General features: G+C 41.1%; 1 protein-coding gene across 1 annotated transcript; it reads left to right on the top strand.

Annotated features, from left to right (window-relative positions):
• The first annotated feature begins 252 nt into the window (after positions 1-252).
• Positions 253-18,199, top strand: MRPL47 (mitochondrial ribosomal protein L47). Its single transcript, XM_030216302.1, has 7 exons — positions 253-398; positions 1,666-1,811; positions 2,128-2,188; positions 4,103-4,199; positions 5,657-5,787; positions 13,984-14,079; positions 17,873-18,199. Exons 1-7 carry the CDS (start codon positions 280-282, stop codon positions 17,985-17,987), a joined length of 765 nt encoding a protein of 254 aa, XP_030072162.1. The 5' UTR covers positions 253-279; the 3' UTR covers positions 17,988-18,199.
• The last annotated feature ends 1,576 nt before the right edge of the window (positions 18,200-19,775 follow it).

Here is a 19,775-nt window from a genome sequence, read left to right as displayed (position 1 = left end):
AGAGGTGGGCTTTCAGTTTAGATTTAAAGGTATCATTTATTTCTAATCCTTCGCTATTGATTTCAATTATAGCATTACCTTTTGTTTTTGGGTGAACCAAAGCTCCGCCCACTGGCTTCAGCCCCTGTAATGGACTAGATAGGAACGCCCCGTCCCCTGACTTCTTCAACCTCATTGGGTTGTTTCCTTCTTCCCTAGCCTATCATTTGCGTTTCTGGCGGAAGTGACGTGTTCAATATTGGCTGCCGGCGCTGCTGCTGCCTGTGGCTAGGCTTCAGCATGGCTGGAAGTTGGCGTGCTGCCGGGTTATGGGTTTTCTGCGGGCGGATCTCCGCCGCTTTGCGGCCTCTGGTTGTATCTCGTGCACTGTGCAGTGGTGGGACGGCCGGATCCTCTGGGTAAGAAGTACGCGACTTTTCTGCTCCTGCACCCCCTGGGCTGTCCCGGTGACCCCCACTGAAATATCGTAGAAAGAATGGCACATCAGTGTTCTGTGGATTCCACAGCGAGACAGAATACGAGAAGTGGGCTTGGTTTTTGTCTGTCCGAATATACCTTGTTTGGAACGATATTCATGTAAATCATAACTGCCAGCTCTGTTGATGCTTCAGCACCCCTGATGTCGGTCTAATACCTTGAATGGGGCCCAGGGAGGAATAATGTCACCATTAGATTTAGCACCCTCCAAATGTTTTGAAAAGTTGGCTTCTATGATGTAAACTATTGTAACCGGTTAGTCTATTTAGCTACTGTAGTTGTGTAGTATAATTGAGACGAGTAGGCATTGTATTTGTAGAAGAATGATGAGATACCAGTAAATAGCATGTTCAGAGGGGATCGTAGAAATTTTATATTCTACAATGTACATAAGTATTGCCATACTGGGAAAGACCAAAGGTCCATCATGCCCAGTATACTGTTTCCAACAGTGGCCAATCCAGGTCACAAATACCTGGCAAGATCCCAAAAAGTACAAAATATTCTATACTGCTAATCCCAGAAATAGTGGATTCTCCCCAAGTCCATTTAATAACAGTCTATGGACTTTTCCTTTAGGAAACCGTCCAAACCTTTTTAAAACTCCGCTAAGCTAACCACCTTTACCACATTCTCTGGCAACGAATTCCAGAGTTTAATTACACATTGAGTGAAGAAAAATTTTCTCCGATTCGTTTTAAATTTACTACATTGTAGCTTCATCGCATGCCCCCTAGTCCTAGTATTTTTGGAAAGCGTGAACAGACGCTTCACATCTACCCGTTCAACTCCACTCACTATTTTATAGACCTCTATCATATCTCCCCTCAGCCGCCTTTTCTCCAAGCTGAAGAGCCCTAACCGCTTTAGCCTTTCCTCATTGGGAAGTCATCCCATCCCCTTTAGCAATGTAAAAGAGTTATTCTATAATAAGAGGTTGTTGATAGATGAGTGTTCTGGATAGTTCAGTAAGTGGTGCTTTAAATCCCTGTATTTTAGTCTTTCAGATTCATGGGGAACTTGCTGTTCAATTGTGTCCCAAAACCTTTCTTAAAATAGCCTTTTAAAAACGGTGACCCATAGGTCCCTCAATTGTCAATAGCAGTGTTCTACAAATTTGGATTTCTACACATTCACTTAATTCCTGCTAGAAAATCAATTGGCTGTAACTTCTTGTTTTTATTGCAGACTAACACAGTGCAATTTTCACAAGACTGCAGAAAAAGTAAATGCTCTTCACCACTGTAGACTGCTTCATACTTCAGGCCCCCTAAAAGGTCTAGAAGAGTTTTTTGATGACCCAAAGAACTGGGGAGAATCAACAGTTAAGTCTGGTAAATAACTTTTTATTTTCCTTATTAAATTCACAATATGTACAAGAAATTTAGCAAAATTATTTCCCACAGGTACAAACCAATAGAATTTGTTTTAGAATTCAAGCTTCATTTTCTAGCCTTGTTTTCGATTAATTGTTTTGACATTTATACCCCACATTATCCTGAACATGCGCAAGTTCAATGTGGCTTACAATAAATAAAGTAACAGGCAAGGCTTACAATACCATAAACAAAATATCAAGTAAGAGCAGAGTAAAGTAGAACTAAAAAACTTTTTTTTTCTATGTGGCTTAATTGTTCTTTGTTTTAAAAGGTGCACCATGGACAATACAGCAATTAAGAGCCAAGAGCAGTGAAGATTTGCACAAACTTTGGTAGGTGTACTGTATGTAGAGTTATCTATATGTGATCGTATGATATATAGAGAGCTGCCAGGTTCTTCGTGCTCAGCGCTATTCTATAAAGGGCGCTGTGCTCTTTATAAAATAGCAGAGTGCATTCCCGCACCCAAAGGACTTATGCCAACTGAAACCAGGTGTAAATCCTGGCACATTGCCCTCAAATTCTATAACACTGTGTAATTCTTTGCCACACCCCTTCTTGGATTGCGCATGAGAGGATTTGGGCACAAGGCCTTATAAAATCTCATGTAGCCAGATCTGCGTGCAAATCCAAGTTAGAGGCAATTAATGTCGGTTCCTTTTTAACAGCCAATGTACCTTAAGCATTTCTCCATAAAAGCTATATAGCACATTATTCCCCGGATTCTATAAATGATGCCCAAAATTGCATGCCATCTGCACACAAATAAATTAGTTGAGTCGTTAAATCAATAATGCCTTACCTGTGAGAGAAGGCTTCGTGGTCTGATGAGACCAAAGTGGAAGTGTTTTGGTCTAGGTGCCAAGGGATGTGTGGTGTAACACAGCAAATTGCGCTGCCAACACCACCCCTACAGTAAAAATATAGTGGTGGTAGGATTTTGTGGTGGACATCCTTTGCAGGAAGTCTTGTAAAGATCATAGGAGCGATTGGTGCAAAGAACCTGGGATTGAAAAGATTTCACCCTTCAGCAGGACAACGATCCTAAGCAAGAAGAAAGTAAATGTCCTCGAGTGGCCCAAAAACCAAGCCTGAATGTAGAAGAAAAGCAGTAGCTAGACTTTTAGTCCACAGCTGATCCCCAGCCAACGTGAAAGAGATTGAGCTATTCTTGCAACAAGAACGGGAGGAAAAACTGCACTGTCCTGCTGTGTAGGGTTGGTATAGACGCTTATCCTAAACAACTCGTGGCTGTTATTGCTGCAAAAGGGATATAAAAACTTATGCAGTCAAGGTTTTCCGAGTTCTTATTTGTTTTTTCTTTAAATATATTTCTGTAATTATTCTTCCAAGTTGAAAGTGTGGAGTATCTTGTGTAGATTAGTGAAATAAACTCCTGCTTTAATGCATTTTTCACTTTTTGCCTAAAAAAAAATGTAAGGGTGTGAAGACTTTTCTCAGAGGACATGCAGGCCTTTGTATTGTTAACAGATGGGTGACGTCATCCAACAGAGCCCGGTGCGGAAGCTGATAAGCTAGGTTTACAGAACTTCCTTACAGCACCGCACCACACATGGCGTGGGTGCCTTCCCGCCAGAACATGATGAAGTTGTAAATGATTCTCTGTTTATGAAAAATAGCTAAACAGATTAAGGCTCTTCAGTTTGGAGAAAACATGACTGAGAAGGAATATGATAGACATTCATAAAATCACGAGTCCTTTCAAACACTCCATGAAACTAAAGACCAGCAGATAGAAAATTAAATTGGAGAAAGTTTCTTTTTTTTTTTTAACACTGTAAAATCTGTTGCTAGAGATTGTGGACAAGGAAATTAACACAGCAGGATTCGAGAGAGGTTTGGACAGGTTTCTGGAGAAAATGTCCATTAAAAATAATTACCTAGGTAGACTTGAGGGAGCCATTGTTCATCCCTGGAAATGTGCTGTGAGAAATAGCTTTTGGGATCTGTTGGGTACTTGTGACTTGAACTAGCCACTGTCTGAGACAGGATACTGGGGTTAATCCATCTGGGTTTCACTTAACATGGCTTGTTTTAAGAGTTTATAGGGTTAGGATGACATTAGCAGGGTAAAGAGGAAATAATTAAAATCAGGTTTCAAAATCTTCTTGTTTATATCAACATATAAGTACGTTTAATAAATATTATTCTATACTGCCAAAACTCTTTCATTTGTAATGTTAACCACTGTTTTACTTGAACATTTTAATGTTTGCTGACTTTAGGTATGTCCTTCTTAAAGAGAAAAACATGCTTCTGACTTTAGAGCAGGAATCCAAGAGACAGAGACTGGCAATGCCAAGCCCAGAACGAATGGAAAAGGTAATGTGCACTTTTGAACAAAAATATCCTGTTGATTCAATTAAATATTTCTGCCCAGGATTTAAAAAATGGAGTAGCAGCTTTAACATAGTAAATGAAGGCAGATAACGACCTGTACGGTCCATCCAGTCTGCCCAACAAGATAAACTCATTTTACATAGTATGTGATACTTCATATGTATACCCGAGTTTGATTTGTTCTTGCCTTTCTCAGGGCACAGACCGTGGAAGTCTGCCCAGTACTGTTCTTGTACTAAGTTCTGAAGCTATAATTGAAGACCCTTAAAATTTACACTCCAGCCCATCCCTATCTATTCAGTCACAATCAGGGCGTAGACCGTAGAAGTCTGTCCAGCTCCCGTTTTGTTTCCAATTACCGGTGTCGCCACCCAATCTCTGCTAAGATTCCACGGAACCATTCCTTCTAAACAGAATTCGTTTGTGTTTATCTCATGCCTGTTTGAATTCCATTACCGTTTTCATCTTTCCTTCCTTGCCTGCAGTGCTGCGGCTCAAATCCAGAGAGACAGAGCGCCGATTGGAATTTTTTTTTTTTGTACCATTAAAGTCTTGTGGGGATGGGTAAGATTTCTGTCCCCATGCAACCCTGATAGCACCATAGTATCATACATCTCTCACTAATTTAATTGTGAAGTGGTAATATTTATTTTATTGCATTTGTATCCCACATTTTCCCACCTATTTGCGGGTTCAGTGTGGCTTACAATACATTGTGAGTCATGGAATTACATTGGTTACAATATGGTTATGGGTTATATAGAGAAGAGTTATGGGAAGACAGTCGAAGTCAAACATATTTTGGGAAAACAAGTCAAAGTCAAACATAGATTGGGAGTGGAACAGTAGGATGTAACAATGGGGAAGTGATCGGCGATTGAACAATGGCGAGAGAACATTAGGGTATAACAGTTCCATTTGTGGGTAGAGTTTTAAGTGTGGTGAGAATAAGGGGAAGAGAGATCAGAAGAGAGTGTATTGCCCTATCTCTGTTATTGTGTAAGGACTTCATATGTTTTGATTCTTGCCATAGCTTTTCTCGAAGAGGTGAGTTTTCAATAGTTTGCGGAAGTGGGTTAATTCATAATTCATTTTCAGGTTGCGTGGTAGTGTATTCCAGAATTTCGTGTAATTCTTGAAGAGGTGTAAGCTACCACTGTAGCCCATAATGGCATTCTGTGATTGTAGCCATACGATATTTGCCACCTTACAGAGGTGGAATTGTAGTCTTGCTGTCTTAACTTGCACTCTAGAAGAGGGATGGTTTGATTTCATTAATGTTTTGAGTAAGTGGGCTTTACAGTTTCAGATTTGTTTTCCTCAGATGGAAATGGACAGGCAGTCAGTCTGTCTCTCTCTCTTCTCCTGACACCCCACCATACACACCCAATTTAAAGTTTGTGCTGAAATGAAACTTTAATTTAATGCATTTTTTACAGGTGGATCAGTCTATGAGTAGATTAGATGATGTCATTCAGGAGAGAGAAGTTGCTTTACGGCTTTTACAGACTGGGCAAGAAAAAGACCGACCAGGCGACTGGAGAAGGAACTGCTTTGGACAAACCTTTTGGTATGAGAGCATCACGTGTTTAAAGCTGCAATACCTTATCTCAGAGATTGGTTGGGATTAGCTGGTGTAAAGGCATGTTTTATTTCACAGAAAGTTATCAAAGTATTTGCCCAGTGCCATCAATGTGACTTTTTTTTAATTATTATTTTAACTAAATGACCTCAGGTCCTTTAGTTAAAATAAAAAGTCACAAACAGAATGTGAGAAATTTTGAATTTGAAGAAAATGTAGAAAAACAATAGATATAAGGGAAGATATTGTATTGTGAATGCTTGAAAATTGATGGCACTGGGCAAATACTTTATTACTAGATGTAGATACTTAGCCTCTGCCTTTTTGAACTTAAGTTATAATTTTATTGAGTCCACACGTTAGATTTATTTCACAGCAAGGTAGACTAATGATCCACAGTAGAAATAAAAAAGCCGGTTTACCATATGTTTACCCTTTTGGTGACCGAAATATTGTATGGATGAAAATTTGAAAACTACAGTATAATAATGTAACCCAATCTTACTATAATTCCTGTAGTATAGTATTAAATTAGTTAATAGGACCATCAGAGGTGTCCTATTAACTAATTTATTTTAGATTTTTATAGTACAGGAATTATAGTAGGATTCAGTTACCCTTTCGGTGAGCCGTCTTGGTGTATTCCTTAAGCCAGTCACTCAAGCTGATTTTCCTGAATGTTTCTAAAGAAACTGCAGTAGCCTGGGATCCCTTACATTGCAATTTAAAGTATTTTGCTTTAGCTTTAAAGGTCCTAAGGCAGAGGAGATCTAGATTGTTCCAGGAACTTTTAAAGTTTTGTTTGTGCAGCGCTGCGTATGCCTTGTAGCGCTATAGAAATGCTAAATAGTAGTAGTAGTAGTTATTTTTCAATTTACAGCCTACGCTCCCAGGGTAATTAGATGTTAGGGTGCTACCCAAGAGGGAGGCTCACCTGGAGTGTACCAGGACTTAAGACATTTACAAATTTTAGTAGTAAGCTTTGTGGAATTGGTAGTTAATCTGGCGATCACTTCTTTAGCTATAAACGTAGACAAGCAACTAATTTTACACCTTACACAGTCATAGAATTATTCAAACAGCATTTTGTAAGCTGAAATGGAAGCTTTCCTAACCAAGGAAAGGAGAAATTGGATCTTGCCTGCTAATTTGTTTTCCTTTAGTCCCTCCAAACCGGCCCAGGATCTGGCTGATGGGCTATGCACTCCTTCCAGCAGGTGGAGACTGAGAACTCTGACTCTAGTGAGCCAATAAGAGCCCTGGCCATCTAGACCAGTCCTAGACTCAGTATTAAGTTAAAGCAGGAGAAGAAATGACCACATTCTGTGCCACCGGGAACCTGAGCAGCCACCAATCTGTAATAAGAACATGCTTTCTGCGACACTGTAATAACGGTGCCGCACATTCGGGCGTTCATTTGGCAATACATGCCCTTATTATTATTTTAATAAAGAAACAGTAAATGCACAAAGCAGCTCCATCCCCAAAACAATTTCTGTATCCAGCAAAAACAAGGAAACCATTAACCGCTCTTCAGTACGATCAACCATGAAAATGGGTGGTTCCTGGGCCGGTCCGGAGGAAAGCAAATTAGCAGGTAAGATCTAATTTCTCCTTCCTTGGCGTCCCTCCGGACTGGCCCGGGATCTGATTGATGGGAAGTAAAGCAGTGCTTGTGACACAGCTCTGTTAGTCCCATGTTTTGTCTTTAACTACCCTTCTGCAAAGAACTAGTTCTGTAGACTTTTTAGAAGCAAACTGAAACCGAACCAGCAATCGAAATTTGCAATCACTATTGGGCCCCCCCCCCCCCACACACACACAATGATAACTCTCATTGACCCTCCCCAGGCCTATCTTTAAAACTCCTGGTGGTCTAGTGAGTCTTCAAGGAAGAGCGATCCCTAGTCGCTCTTGCTCCTGCCAGTTCAACAGCCATTTCCTTAGCGTCCCTCCGGACCGGACCAGGATTGGACTGATGGGTTGTGCTCGCCTACCAGCAGGTGGAGACTGAGAAAAAACTCTGACTCTAGAGAGCCAATAGGAGCCCTGGCCATGTGACCTTAGCCTCAGTATTTTCTCAGTCTCCCAGCAGGTAGGAAGTGAGCCCATTAGTCTCTCTCCTTTTCTCTTTAGATATTACAGATATTTGTGATAATTCTTCTGTGCCTGGAATCTTATTTAGAGGCTTGACAGGGTTTCCTTTCTCTTCTTTCTTTGACAGCCTCGGGGGTGTTAAACTCGGGTGTCTCGAGTCCACCCCCCTTCCTCCCCATCTCCCTGGCTTAGCAGGGAAGGGCCGTCCCTTTCTCTGGAAAGGTGTACCGTCTTTGGGAGAGGCAGCCACTTTTAACAGGTAGCTGCTTTAAAAGAATTAAATCAAATAAAAGGAAATTCAAAGAAGCAGCCTTTCTTTCCCCAGACTTCTAACGAGCAGGCAGCTCCAGTGTTTTATTATGATTGAGGGGTTATTAAAAAAAAAAAAAAAAATAGAAGAAAATAATTCAGTGTCTGTGACTTTAAACAGCGATTTTTCTCGTCAGATTTAATTTCCTCCATTTTCTTGCGTTTTGGCAGCGGCAGTTTAAAGAAATGAAAAAAAAAAAAGAAAGGTGCGAACTGCATAAGCGCGGCCACCTGTTTTTTCTGATATGGCTTAAAAGTTCAAACAGCTGCTGTCGGTCAGGCGCAGTTCACGCAGCCGGAACGTGTAAATTTTGCTCTCCCTTCAAGGTTTCTTCGGGTCCAGTGCTGCCTCCGGTTTTTTCGGGGCCTTTTTCGCCGGCTGTTGTTTCTTCGCCGTTCCACTGGGCTTCACTTGTTCGGAGGTGTTGGGCGCGCTGTCGACGATCACCACAGGGCCAGTGGCGCGAACGGTGGCCATTTTGTTTCTCCCTCCATCTTATCAGTCGGGGATCTCTCTGCTGAAGGTAAGGCTGCAGTTCATAGAGCAGTTCGGCTCCAAGATGTGTACACTTTTGTATGTGCTGAACGGCGTATTCTAAAATGCTCTTCACATCAGCAGGCAATATTTGATTGAAAGGGGGCTCCTTTCATATATGGATATATAACAAGCTTTTCTTCTTTTAAATTTCTATGTATCACGGGGCTGTTAACACTAGTTTTTTCTGGTGCTCAGTCATTTTTCATTGCCTGGTGGAAAATCTACATCTTATCATAATATCATAATTCATTTCAAGCATTTTCCTCAATAGCTGTAGTATTATACAGTGTTTTAAGAACTTTAGAAACTTTCTCTATAGGCATAGAGTAAATTTCTGTCTTTCTCATTCCCTGGTGAATAGGACTACATTGTCTAAGAGTCAATTGATTGGTACTTTGCAATTCTGACCATAATATCTTAGTTCCTTTCAAGCATTTTACTCCATGCCTATGATGTTATATAGTGTTTTAAGAACTTAACAGACACTCTCAATGGCTGTAGTGTTATACAGTGTTTTCTTTTTCCGACTTTAAGAAGCCTTCTCTAGAGGCATACAGTATATTGTTCAGATGCCATGGGGATATATCAGCTCTTTCATATTCTCTGAGGGACAGTCCTGTCTACCAAGCTCCCAGTCACTCAGCTGCCTTAGCAGGCATGCTTTATTCATGTCTTCCCTTCTTTTCCAACTGCCTTGAAGCCTCTCATATTTCATTTTAGCTTTCTTCTGGTTTTTACAGGACATATGGTCACTTAGAGAATAAAGTCATCCTTTCACTTAAAGATAGTGGACGGTCCTCAAACCATCTACTCGTGTTTGTCTCTACTCTATCAGTTCAGCATTGGCAGATTATAAACATCCTGGTTTGGTCCAGTATGCCTATACATACCATCTGCTATCTCTTCCTCTTCCTTAGAGACCTGATGTTATATCAAGCTTTCTTGAATTCAGATACAGTCTTGTCTACACTGCCTTCACCAAGTGGCTGTGGCACAACTTCACTTTTTTCGTTACAGGTAATTTCCAAGTTTGTCCTTTTTCATTTTCATTCTATGCGCCTTCACTCCAGAGTGTTCTTTCAATTGGAAGGGGATTCACTCACTTCCTGTGTATTTATACCATAGGTACATAAGTATGGTTATGCTGGGTAAGGCCTAAAGTCCATCAAGTCCAGCATTCATATCTAATGGGCATAGGTACATAAGTTTTGCCATTCTGGGGAAGCTCAAATGTCCACCTTTCTACAGCCAGAACAGCATTAAAGAAAAAAAAAAACTCTCACGAGAGTATCGAACAGAAATCTCTGCTCCAAAAGCAAGGCTTTGCAGTAATTCTGCAAACTAACGCATACAATATTTGCCATGGCTGTTCACCACTAGGAACACCGGGGACCCTGGGCCTAGGTTCGGTGTTTTAACCTGAAACAAGCTCAACATTCATATCTATTGGGTGTGAGTCTGGTACTACTACTACTACTTAACATTTCTAGAGCGCTACTAGGGTTACGCAGCGCTGTACAAATTAACAAAGAAGGACGTTCCCTGCTCAAAGGAGCTTACAATCTACATCTCAGTGAGTGAGGACGCATGACCGTGGTACGTGGATTAGTGGTATGTGGATTAGGGAGATCCAAGAAATTACAGGCCGGTGAATCAGACGTTCATACTGGGACAATTTTTTTCTGTCCGGAGCGTACTACCATAGCTGGTGGACTCCTATATTCAGAACTTTCTATATTCAGAACTTACCCAACTATGGAACGCCATAGAGATAGGGTTGGAGTTTGTAGCCCTATTTAACTGGTGTCCTTGGTCACCCTTCCTCTTCTCCTCAGGATCCAGAGAATGGCTAGTTTTTTGCTTATGCATTAACCGGTCATTTTCAGCAGTACTCTCTCTTCCGTTCTTTTATAGATCTAAGAGGATGTTCATTGCGCTCTTAGGGTCATTTCATTCTTACCTAGACGACTGCCTAATTGGAGAAAGTCTTATCAGCAGAGTTCTCAGGTCACGCACCGGGTGTTGCATTTCTTACAGTCTCTAGGTTGGGTGGTGATTGTAGCCAGGCCTCTCATTTGATCTCTCATTTGATCTCTCATCAGATATCTCTGATTTTCTCTTTGTTTAGTCAGGTTGGCGCACAGTCTTTTGTCTCCTCTGCAAACATCCCAGTTTATATTTTTCTTGGTGACCTTGGGCCTTCGGCCATTTCCTCGCTCTATTCTGCAGAATGCAATTTTACTCTCTAATGCCCAAGAAGGAATTTTCCTTCATACTGTTGCGAATCTCAGGGTCATCAATCGCGCTATTTAAGTGTCATCTAGTTATCTCAAGAACCTTAGTTCTGTCATTGGGATGCTTCGTGCAGTACACTTTTTGGCAGAAGCTTTTTTGTATATATTTTTTTTCTGGGGGACCTCAGCAATTCGTTTTACCTTCGGGTGAATTTTGTTTTCCCTACTGACAAACAAGGCGGAGAGAGCTATGTTGGTCCTTGCCATGGCAATGGGTTATGTCATCCGCCAAGGAGGAGTTAAGAGTATACTCTTGAGTTTGTACTCATTTTTTCTTAGTTGTGTCACCCTGCATTTAGGTGAATGGACTCTCATTTTTTCAGCCTTACTTCCTCACTGCGACACTTCAGGGCTATCTCTTTTTGCCTTCAGGCTCATGAACATTTCTTGCTTCTTCCGTTCAGCAACAGTCTTGACGGAGACAGGGACAGATGCCAACGTCCAGCAGGGGTTTTTCAGCCTTCTTTATGCGTTTCTTCCATCATCTCACTAGGTGTTTACGCAGAACCAAGGCACCCTTCTACAGCCGGACCCCCAGTCACTCAAACTTATGGCGTGGTTACTGGGTCTGCAACATCTTTGATATTTTCGCAGGAAGTACTTCAAGTTTTAATTGCTTCCAGACAGAAATCTACATTAAAGTCCTATGAATCAAAGTGGCGACGGTTCACTCTGTGGTACTCCTCTCGCCACTTCATTCCACAAACAGTATCCATTTTGCATGTTTTGGAATATCTTCTGCATCTTGCGAAATCTTGTCTGTCTTACTCATCCATTAGAGTTCATTTGGCAGCTCTATCAGTGATGCATGATACTGTTGACAACCGCACGCTTATGCAGCATCCACTGTCAAAGCGGTTTCTTAAAGGAGTCCTGCATCTGTACCTCCCGCTTCATCCACCAGCTAGGTGAACTAGGTGAACAGACTCTTAAAGTTCTGTTTTCTAGTAGCCATAACTTTTTCTATAAAGTTTTCCTCTTCAAGCAGTGTTTCCCAGTAGCCATTGCAGCAAGTAGATCTATGTGTGGAATACTTCTATGGTTGGTAACTTCTTTTCGGTCTGCTGTAGTTTAAAGTTTTCACCTTTCCCAATCGGTTTTTTCTTATTGGTTTTGTCCTTCTAGCCAGTAGGCGTAAAAGTTTTTCATTGTTTCTAACCCGCTATATCGCGAAGGATCAAGGAAATGAGAATGTCTATTTCTCTTCTCGCTGAGAGGGCAGTTCCACAGCGTATTACAACATATTCCACAACTTCAGAAGCGGGCTCTATTCTTACTACGGCGATTTTTGGTGCTCTCGGTGCACATTGGTAAGTTGGCAACTTAGTCCTAGTTTCATTTTATTTTGCTCATTGGGACACACTACATGTTAGTTGTCGCCAGGTGGCCTATGCAGCATGAACATTTCTCTGCAGTTTTCATAAGGTCCCTCCCTTCAGATTACTGCTTTGGTACTTCCCATCAGTCCAATCCTGGTCCGGTCCGGAGGGACGCTAAGGAAGGAGAAATTAGATCTTACCTGCTAATTTGCTTTCCTTTAGTCCCTCCGGACCGGACCAGGCCCCTCCCATGTTCTCTCTACTCTTTAGCTTCTTTTATTAAGTAGGAAGTGTATTCAGTAGGAAGTGTATTCATTCCTTTACGATTCGTGGAACAATACTATATATATACAGAACTTTACGTGGTCTATACCACTTCTCTGGTGGTTGCTGGTGAGCTCAATTGCTGGAATCTATCTACAAAACCTTAAATACGCCATACCACTTCTCTGGTGAGAGTTGTGGCTGAGCTCAGTTGCTGGAATATCTATAAAACCTTAAATATGATTTACCACTTTTCTGGTGAGAGTGGCTGGTAAGCTCAGTTGATGGAATATATATAAAATCTTAAGTGGGCCATACCACTTCTCTGGTTAGAGTTGCTGGTGAGCTATAAGACAAGTGAGCCATACCACTTCTCTGGGGAGAGTTGCTGGTGAGCTATATTATATGTGAGCCATACCACTTCTCTGGGGAGAGTTGCTGGTGAGCTATATTACATGTGAGCCATATCGCTTCTCTGGTGAGAGTTGCTGGTGAGCTATAGTACAAGTGAGCCATACCACTTCTCTAGTGAGAGTTGCTGGTGAGCTCTAATACATATCGGGCCATACCACTTCTCTGGTGAGAGTTGCTGGTGAGCTCTGATACTTGGCATTGCCGAGTGCTTTGTGGCTGCTAGGATTCCATATGGCACAGAAGGTCTTTCTTTCTTTCCTGCTTTGCTATTCAAATACTGAGGCTAAGGTCACATGGCCAGGGCTCCTATTGGCTCTCTAGAGTCAGAGTTTTTTCTCAGTCTCCACCTGCTGGTAGGCGAGCACAACCCATCAGTCCAATCCTGGTCCGGTCCGGAGGGACTAAAGGAAAGCAAATTAGCAGGTAAGATCTAATTTCTCCTTTGGTTGCAGAACCTGTAGGGGCAAGAACAACTGGGGATTGCTCTTGTTGCCCTGAAGACCCAACTAGACCACCAGGAGGGTTTAAAGGTAGGCCCAGGGAGAGCCTTTGAGGGGTGGGGAGAGTGATCACAGGTGAGGGAAGCACAGGGCAGAGAGTGATCACACGGGAAGGGCTTAAGTCTCAGCCAAAAATTCACTTGCATGTTTGGCAGAAACCCAAACCTGGATTTCGAGATGTTTTCATTACCAAAACCGAAAATCTGTCGGGCTCTACTTTAGATTTTTTTTTTTTTAATTTACCTCTCTTCAGCATCCATTTTCAGAAACATGTTTCCCTGCATTTGTACTTGTGGAGTTAATTAAATATGCCTATCCTATCTCTCTCTTCCTCATGTACAAAATTTGATTGCAATTCTTTCGAACGCTTGGTTATACTGCAAGCCTAGTTTGATGACTGCTAGTTGTTTAATGCCTGCTTGGGTATTTGTATTTTCTAATCATTCCAGGTACAAGTTTCATGAATGGTCTGTACCTTGGTATGTAAACAGAAATCACAGATCGAAGCAATTCTTTGCACTGCCATATGTCAACCGTTATTTAAGGTAAACATATTAACTTTTATAATGACTAACCACACAGTTGTGACTACTTTTTGATTATGGTGAGGGTTTGTGGATAGACGAGAATTTTTGCTGCAAGGGCAGGGCTGCACAGTGCATGTTTTCCTGTTCCTATTTATTTGCTGCACTTGTATCCCACAGTTTCCCACCTATTTGCAGGCTCAATGTGGCTTACAAAATGTTACGAGTTACTCCCTCACAAAACTCTACCTTACCTTGTTACATCTGAGCTTTAGCTTTTAAATTTAATTACTTGCCTTTTCTAAATTTGAACTCAAGGTGAGTTACAAACAGCTACACAAGTTATATTCCTGTCCAAGTGGACTTTGCTTCAGTTGCATCTTAGATTCTACGGAGGGTGACATGACTTGCCTATCATCACAAGGAGCATTAGTGGGAGAAGTGGGATTTGAACCCTGGTTCCCTAGTTCTCAGCTTGCTGCTGTAACCACTAGGGTATGCCTTTTACTGACTCCGGACCAGCAGGGATTACTTTTTCTGATGGTTTTATCTTTTGTATTCTGCCCACCTTAAAAATATAAATCAGTTGAAATGCTTTCAGTGCTCATTACGGGTTAAGACCTCGAGTCTTGACAGCAAGGAGGCTAGTCTTCCATTTCCAGGAGTGGAGGAGTAGCCTAATGGTTAGTGCAGTGGTATGGGAACTGGGTTTAATTCCTACTACAGCTCCTTGTGATTCTGGGCAAGTCACTGAACCCTCCATTACCCTAGGTACAAAATAAGTACCTGTATGTAAAATATAAAACACTTTGATTGTAACCAGAGAGGCAATTTATCCGATCATAGTAACAATACATGTCAGCAGATAAAGACCCATCCAGTCTGTCCAACAAGATAAACTCATAAGTTATGATGTGATACTATGTACTTGATCTTGCATTTGTCCTTGCCATTTTCAGGGCACAGACCATAGAGTCTGCCTGGTACTGGCCTTGTTCTGCAACTACTGAAGCTGTCATTGAAGCCCCACTCCAGCCCATCCAAATCCCCTTCCCTTTACCTTAGACCTGTGGTTAACCTAGTCCTTGAGACATACCCAGCAAGTCAGGTTTTCAGGATACCCACAGTGAATACGATCGATAGATTGCAGACCTTTCATGCACATTTAGTATGGATACCCTGAAATCCAGACTAAGTTGAGAACCTCTGCCTCCGATATTAGGACTGAGATGAGAGTATGTAATCTTTATAAAAATAGACTTTAAGAGGTGTGCCTGTGGTTCTTACAGTTGTCCTGCTGTTCATTCATAAGGAAACATTTATCAGGGGTGGGATGCAATTACTGAGAATGCAGATCTTAAATGTTTTGTTTTGGGGTTTTTTTTTTTTTAATAAGATTATCAATAGAAATCAAACAAAATAAAACATGGAAAAGAAAATAAGATGCCTTTTTTATTGGACATAACTTAATACATTTCCTGATTAGCTTTCGAAGGTTGCCCTTTGTCAGATCGGAAATAAGCAAATGTGTTAGCAGATAGTATATATAAGAGAAACATCAAAGCATTACTTTGACAGTCTGACAGAGTGGGAGGGTGGGGGTATGCATGGGGACATCAAAGCATTTCATTGATATTCTAATAGGATGGGTGTTGGTAGGTGAGAGGAGGGTAATAAGGAACAGTAAGACCTTTGAAATAAGAATGATTGAATATTTTGACACCTAACAAACAGGACTTAATAAGGATCTGGGTTTTCTAACCCATTATAAACCATAAGCTGTATTTCTCTGTTTATTACCTTCCTCTCACCTACCAACACCCATCCTGTTAGAATATCAATGAAATGCTTTGATGTCCCCATGCATACCCCCACCCTCCCACTCTGTCAGACTGTCAAAGTAATGTTTTGATGTTTCTCTTATATATACTATCTGCTAACACATTTGCTTATTTCCGATCTAAGGGCAACCTTCGAAAGCTAATCAAGAAATGTATTAAGTTATGTCCAATAAAAAAGGTATCATATTTTCTTTTCCATGTTTTATTTTGTTTGATTTCTATTGATAACCTTTAAGAGTGGACTAACACGGCTACCACACCTCTCTACTTTTTAATAAGATAATTTGTCTTAGTAGCATAGGACTTCTGGTTCATGCTAAATCACTTCAATAGCTTGTAAGCTTTAAGATGGAATCTAGGACAGTAATAACTCCAACTTCATCTACACCATAGTCTGTTTTTTGGTTTTTTATCTCCTATGAACTTCCTTTCAAGTCTCTAATTGTAGATTAGTAAGTGATATTTTTCTTGAGTATTGTGCCTTGTCCCCCCCTCCTAATTGTGGATTAAAATTGGATAATATACATTTTTTCTTTTGACAAATTGTAAATGTAAGTGTTTTGCTCTATTATACATTTTTCTGTAACAAGATTATTCTTGGAAGTGTAGAAAAAAACCATTTGTTACACTGCCATATCTGAACAAATAAGTGAGGGTGGTTTACATAAAATCTAAAAAAAATACAAAAAAAAAAAAAAGAAAAGAAAAAGGAATTCCATTAAGATAGGAAAGACAACAGACAAAGAAGAGGAAACTAAACTAAAATTAATAGTAAACATAGAGACAACCCTAGCAAAGAAAAACATCACTGATAACCTGCACCAATAGAAAAATAGTACGTCTTCAGTTTTACATTTCTTGAAAGAGGGTTCAGAGAGGGGGAGATCGTTCCAGAGCTTAAGACCAAGAAAGTAAATGACGGAGTGTCGTGTAGTTTCCAAGTGAGCTAATCTTGGTGTAGGGAGGACTAAATATATTTATTGAAAAGAGTTTATATACTGCCTAATTTTAACAACCTGTCATTTGAAAATCATATAAAATGTATTTATTTATTTACATTGGTCTTGATATACAAGCAGTCAAAAAAAAAACACGGAAAGAGTAAAGGGGAAAAAGTTAGAATGGAAGGATGGAAAACAAAAATAAGGATATGATTCTGCCGTTGTATCACTCCATGGTGCGACCGCACCTCGAGTATTGTGTTCAATTCTGGTCGCCACACCTCAAAAAAGACATGGTGGAATTGGAAAAGGTGCAGAGAAGGGCGACAAAGATGATGCGGGGATGGGACGACTTCCCTATCAGGATAGGCTGAAGAGGCTGGGGCTCTTCAGCTTGGAGAAATGGCGGCTGAGGGGAGATATGATTGAGGTCTATAAGATAATGAGTGGAACGGAACGGGTCGATGTGGAGCGTCTGTTTACGCTTTCCAAAAATACTAGGACAAGGGGGCATGCGATGAAGCTGCAGTGTGGTAAATTTAAAACGAATCGGAGGAAACATTTCTTCACTCAACGCGTAGTTAAGCTCTGGAATTCGCTGCTGGAAAAGGTGGTTAAGGCAGTTAACTTTGCGGACTTAAAAAAAGGGTTGTATGGCTCCTGGAGGAAAAAGCCATAGAGCATTATTGAATGGCTGAGGGAGTAATACAGTATTTCTAGGATGAGCAGGACAAATTATTTGTTCTTTTGGCCGCTGTCGGTGACAGGGTGCTGGGCTTGATGGACCCTTGGTCTGTCCCAGCATGGCGATGCTTATGTACTTATGACCGTGTAAGGAATGTGCAAAGAAGCAAAAACAGCACCAGGGCCTAGGAAAGGTTGGAATCCCATTAAAACAGGACATCCAGGCATTGTTTAGAATTAGCAGATGCTTAGGTTACATTTTGTTAACTCCCTGAAATCCTAAATGTAGAAAGTTGCCTCTCTCCAGCAGAATCTTGTTAAATGTATGTTTGTTTTTTTTAATTGTAGGCTGAGACTTGAGAAACACTTAAGGAAACGAGCAAGGCAACAAACACTGGAAGCACAAAAACAGCGTGATTTAAAGCGGAGGTTTCCTCATCTTGCTGAGCGCTCACAGCCTTGAAAGTCTTTGTCCTAGCTGAGGGGTTTGCTGTGGTTTAAATAAGCCTTTCAGGGGACAGTTCTGCATTCCCTTTTAAGGAACACAGGGTATGGATAAATCAGCTGGCCTCTTGCAGAAAGCTGGTGAAGGCTTATGAAGTTACAGCAGTACTCCAGGCTGTATTGTGTGTCTGAGTTAAATTCTGTACTTAAAATAAATTTATTTGTAATTCATTTTCACTAGTTTTATTTATACAACAGCACTCTTGTTTTAAACTGTTCAAGTACAGCCACAAAACAATCATTGGGGGGGGGGGGGGGGGGGAGATAGTGTTCACAAGGAGCTCCTACCAAAAAGAAGAGAAGTTTTCAGTTTTGGCACAGTATAAAACCAATGGACTGTATTAGGGGCTTATAGCCCATTTGGTTATGTTCAACAAATAAGACCTGCATGAAACAAAATATTTAGCTTTATTGTTTTGACTTATAAAATCACTTTTCACTGAAACATGCTCAAAACAGATTTATCAATTTGTGTATCTAAAATTTAAACTTCTACAAAAGATGTAAAGGTGAAGATGTGATTCCATGTGCCCCAGTGAGAATTTAATTTCAATACATTCCATCTTTGTAACACCAAGCTTCCCAAGGCAGCTTACAACAGTTAACATGAACCCATCAAGAAACAGGATACCCTTACAGATTTGGCCATGTATTACTGTATTCTATAGAACAGTGTAGAAAAATGAGCACAAAATAGTCTTACTGCTGTTTTTTACCAGTTGCAATAATTTGTTACATTTGTAGCCCACATTTTCCCACCTATTTGCAGGCTCAATGTGGCTTACATAGTACTACTACTACTACAAATCATTTCTATAGCGCTACCAGTCGAACGCAGCGCTTTACAATTGAACATGAAGATAGTACCCGAAATGGCTTTCGCCAGTTCCGGTATGAATACAAGATGTTGTTGCAGTAGAATAAGGTTCATGTGTGGTAGATATATCAGAAAAATTAGAGAGGAAGAGGGAACATGTCCAAGACCGAGCTTATCGTCTTTCCATCAAAACCCACTTCTCCTCTTCCTCCACTCTCTATCTCAGTTGATGGCACCCTCAGCCTCCCCATTTCATCTGCCCGCAACCTCGGAGTCATCTTTGACTCCTCCCTCTCCTCTGCGCATATCCAGCAGATAGCCAAGTCCTGTCGCTTCTCTCTCTTTAACATCAGCAAAATTCGCCCTTTCCTCTCTGAGCACACCACCCGTACTCTCATTACCTCTCACCTTGACTACTGCAACCTACTCCTCACTGGCCTCCCACTTAGCCATCTATCCCCCCTTCAATCTGTTCAGAACTCTGCTGCACGTCTTATATTCCGCCTGAACCGATATACTCATATCACCCCTCTTCTCAGGTCACTTCACTGGCTTCCAGATACCGCATACCGTTCAAGCTTCTCCTTCTTACCTACAAATGCACTCAGTCTGCAGCCCATTACCTCTCTACCCTCATTTCCCCTTACGTTCCCGCCCGTAACCTCTGCTCACAGGACAAATCCCTCCTCTCAGTACCCTTCACCACCGCCAACTCCAGGCTCCGCTCATTCTGCCTCGCCTCACCCTATGCTTGGAATCAACTTCCTGAGCCCTTACGCCAAGCCCCCTCCCTACCCATCTTCAAATCCTTGCTCAAAGCCCACCTCTTCAATGTTGCTTTCGGCACCTAACCTTTATACCTTTCAGGAAATCTAGACTTCCCCTATTTGACTGACTGTACATTTGTCCTTTAGATTGTAAGCTCCTTTG

Source organism: Microcaecilia unicolor, chromosome 10, assembly GCF_901765095.1.
Source record: "Microcaecilia unicolor chromosome 10, aMicUni1.1, whole genome shotgun sequence".
Classification (NCBI taxonomy): domain Eukaryota; kingdom Metazoa; phylum Chordata; class Amphibia; order Gymnophiona; family Siphonopidae; genus Microcaecilia; species Microcaecilia unicolor.
This window is presented reverse-complemented; position numbering and strand designations above follow the sequence as displayed.